This window comes from Bos javanicus, unplaced genomic scaffold (genome assembly GCF_032452875.1).
Source record: "Bos javanicus breed banteng unplaced genomic scaffold, ARS-OSU_banteng_1.0 tig00000403_1, whole genome shotgun sequence".
In the NCBI taxonomy this organism is placed as follows: Eukaryota; Metazoa; Chordata; class Mammalia; order Artiodactyla; family Bovidae; genus Bos; species Bos javanicus.
In genome coordinates this window covers 326,819-329,637 of record NW_026893843.1, presented here as the reverse complement: position 1 = coordinate 329,637, position 2,819 = coordinate 326,819, and the positions used below count along the sequence as shown (strand labels likewise).

At 42.7% G+C, this 2,819-nt stretch overlaps 1 protein-coding gene across 1 annotated transcript; it reads right to left on the bottom strand.

Annotated features, from left to right (window-relative positions):
- Window positions 1-332: 332 nt before the first annotated feature.
- LOC133244022 (endogenous retrovirus group K member 7 Gag polyprotein-like) lies at window positions 333-2,112 on the bottom strand. Its single transcript, XM_061410695.1, is given in 1 exon segment — window positions 333-2,112. A coding segment is annotated over 1 exon segment (1,398 nt). The 5' UTR covers window positions 2,073-2,112; the 3' UTR covers window positions 333-674.
- Window positions 2,113-2,819: the final 707 nt, after the last annotated feature.

The following is a 2,819-nucleotide window of genomic DNA, read 5'->3' as shown; positions in this document are numbered from 1 at the left end:
ATCGTTTGGCAACAATCCTCGAGGATTAACTCCATAATGAGGGACGCTAAAAAATTGAGGGACATGTTTGACATTGCTTAACAATCTGTCTGGCAGCTTCTCGAGTAATGCCAAATTGAAGTCTTAAACTATTGCTGTTTTGATGGTGTAAGCTGTGAGAAGTTTTTGCCATTTGTTCCAATGAAGGAAATATCATACGTGTAGCTTCATCAGCCAAAGCATTGCCTTGTGCTAAAGGTCCAGGAAGCCCAGAGTGAGCATGAATATGACCAAAATAGCATTTATTAACTTTGGAACAAATTAAATTTTGTATATCACAAAAAAGAGTTTGGATAGTAGAATTCAGGGTACCAATAAATGGAACAGTCTCAATAGTGTTTAAGGCTCTTATGATATATTGACTGTCGGAATATAAATTAAATGGAGCAGAAATTTGCAATAGAGCCTGAAAGACAGCAAATAGTTCTACTTCTTGAGCAGACTTATAATTAGTACGCCAGGTGGCAGTATTGCCCTGTATAATCAAACTAGCTATTCCATTAGAAGAGCCATCAGTAAATACAGTTAGGGCGTCGGCAAGGGGCTGAGAAACACTGATTTTTGGGAATAGAAATTGGTGATAGTGAGCAAATTGCAAAATTTTATCTGAGGGATAATGATTATCAAGGCGTCCATCAAAACCAGCTAAGGCAATAACCCAATTTAGCCAACACCATTCCCGCCTGTTCATCTCCTATCATTTTATTAATTGTCTCAAGCAGGTAGGCAACAAAATCTTCATATAGTTTATCTGGCCCCTGGTGAATTTTAGATAAATCTTCAGTCTTTTTATCAGAATTTGGAAGTTTTTTCCATGCTCGTAGAGCCGCAGCACTAATCTGAGGGTAGGCTCCAGGCAAATAATTAAGTTGACTATTAGTGTCTCGATATTCTCCCTCTCCCACCATCATTTCATAAGTGGTGTTCAGTCCCTGTCGCCGATTGATATCAGCTGTGATCCCACACTGCTCAGCAAACTCAGATTTCCATAGTAAATAGTCTCCTCCAGATAAACAAGCCCGAGCAACCTGTTTCCAATCATTAGGTGGCAGATTTTGATTTCCTAAAGCCTCTATAATAGCCTGAGTAAACGGTGCAGTCGGGCCGTATTGTGCACAAGCCATTTTTAACTCTTTCAGTTGCTTAAAGGGCAGCGGTTCATAATACCTCTGCTGTTGATCATTTTCAAACACTGGATAGATTCCTGAAAACCCGGGAATATGTTCTCCTTCTTCATTAGCTCGCTTAATCGCTTGTTGAAGAGGAGATAATAATATCTCACTTTTAATTTTTATGTTTTCACCGGGCCAAGAAGCAGGCATAGATATAAGCTCTCACAGCTCTACAAAAGGCAGAGGTGGATCGAGTCCAGCAAGAACCGAGGGAGGATATGCTGGAGGAGTAGGCTGGTTGGAGTGGGAGTCTCCCTGTGCATCCTTTTTTACTGCTATAACAATCCTCTGAATTAAATTCTCCAGCTGTTCTTCTGAAAGCCCTGAATGCTTTAATTCCCCTTTTCCCGAGGGGGATTGAATGCTAACCATCATCTCCCAAGGCATATCCTCTCTATGGTACTGAGCCGCTTGTTCATTTAACTCTTCCTGTTCATCAGACCTTAACACATCATCACTCCCTCCAGCCTTACAAGCTGCTCCCTCAGGCACAGCATAAAGCAGCTCAGGCAGAGGGGCGGAATGCTCTGCAACTTTGGGTTCTGTGGAATCCCTGAGAGCTGTTTGAATTTTATGTCCCTTATGTTCAGGATCCAGACAGTCTCTTACGAGAGTCCACAAAGAAAAAGCATCCACAGGAACACGATTGGGACCATGTAAGGAATAGTATGTCTGCAATTGTTTTCCTACCTTTTTCCAAGTTTCCAGACTAACTGTTCCTTCCTCTGGAAACCAGGGACAAACTTCTTCTATAAAAAGTAAAAACTTCTCTAGCTGTAACTTATTTACATGAATTCCCCTACCTTTTAACATAGTTTTCAACATATGTACAAATAACTGGCAGCTATTGCCTTGTCCCATGATTTATTACTCTCGACAATCACCCTCCCTGCCCTTTACTTTAATTAATTAGGAATTCCTTTTTACATACCTCAATCTTGGCGGGCAGCGGCCGTGGTCGCCCTCCGATTCTTGAGTCCCTGTTTTGGGCGCCACCTGCTGGTGCCAGCCAGCAAAGTCGATCAGGTCCCGAGAACGTGCATGGCGGGGCTAAGAAAGAAACGAAAGCAAGAGACTACAACAAAGATGGGGTCAAGAGGTTCAGACACGTCTCCACGAAGGGACGCAGTCTGACACCAACTTTATTCAGCACCTCATATTTATACAGAAGAGCGTGAGAAAGACAAGACAGTTGACATTTTTTCTTGGTTGGCCTATACATCTTACAAACAGTCACAAGAAATCTTGAGAGCATGGGAATGGCTCCCTGTTATTATTTCTTACACCAGGTAACATTTCCCTGTGCATGAGAAGTTTGCACAGAACTCCAGGTGCTTGTAGTAAATAAGCGCCTAATCTCTGGGGTGGTGGGACAGAGAGCTATGTTTGCAAGCAAACCCTCAAGGACTGAGGCAGCTCCCAGAGCTGTGTCCTTCGGACAAATAACCCCGTTTTCACGGGCAGCTCCCCGCATGACATTGTACAGGAGACAGGGATCAAGACCATCCCCATGGAAAAGAAATGCAAAAAAGCAAAATAGCTGCCTGAGGAGGCCTTACAAATAGCTGTGAAAAGAAGAGAAGCGAAAAGCAAAGGTGAAAAGGAAAG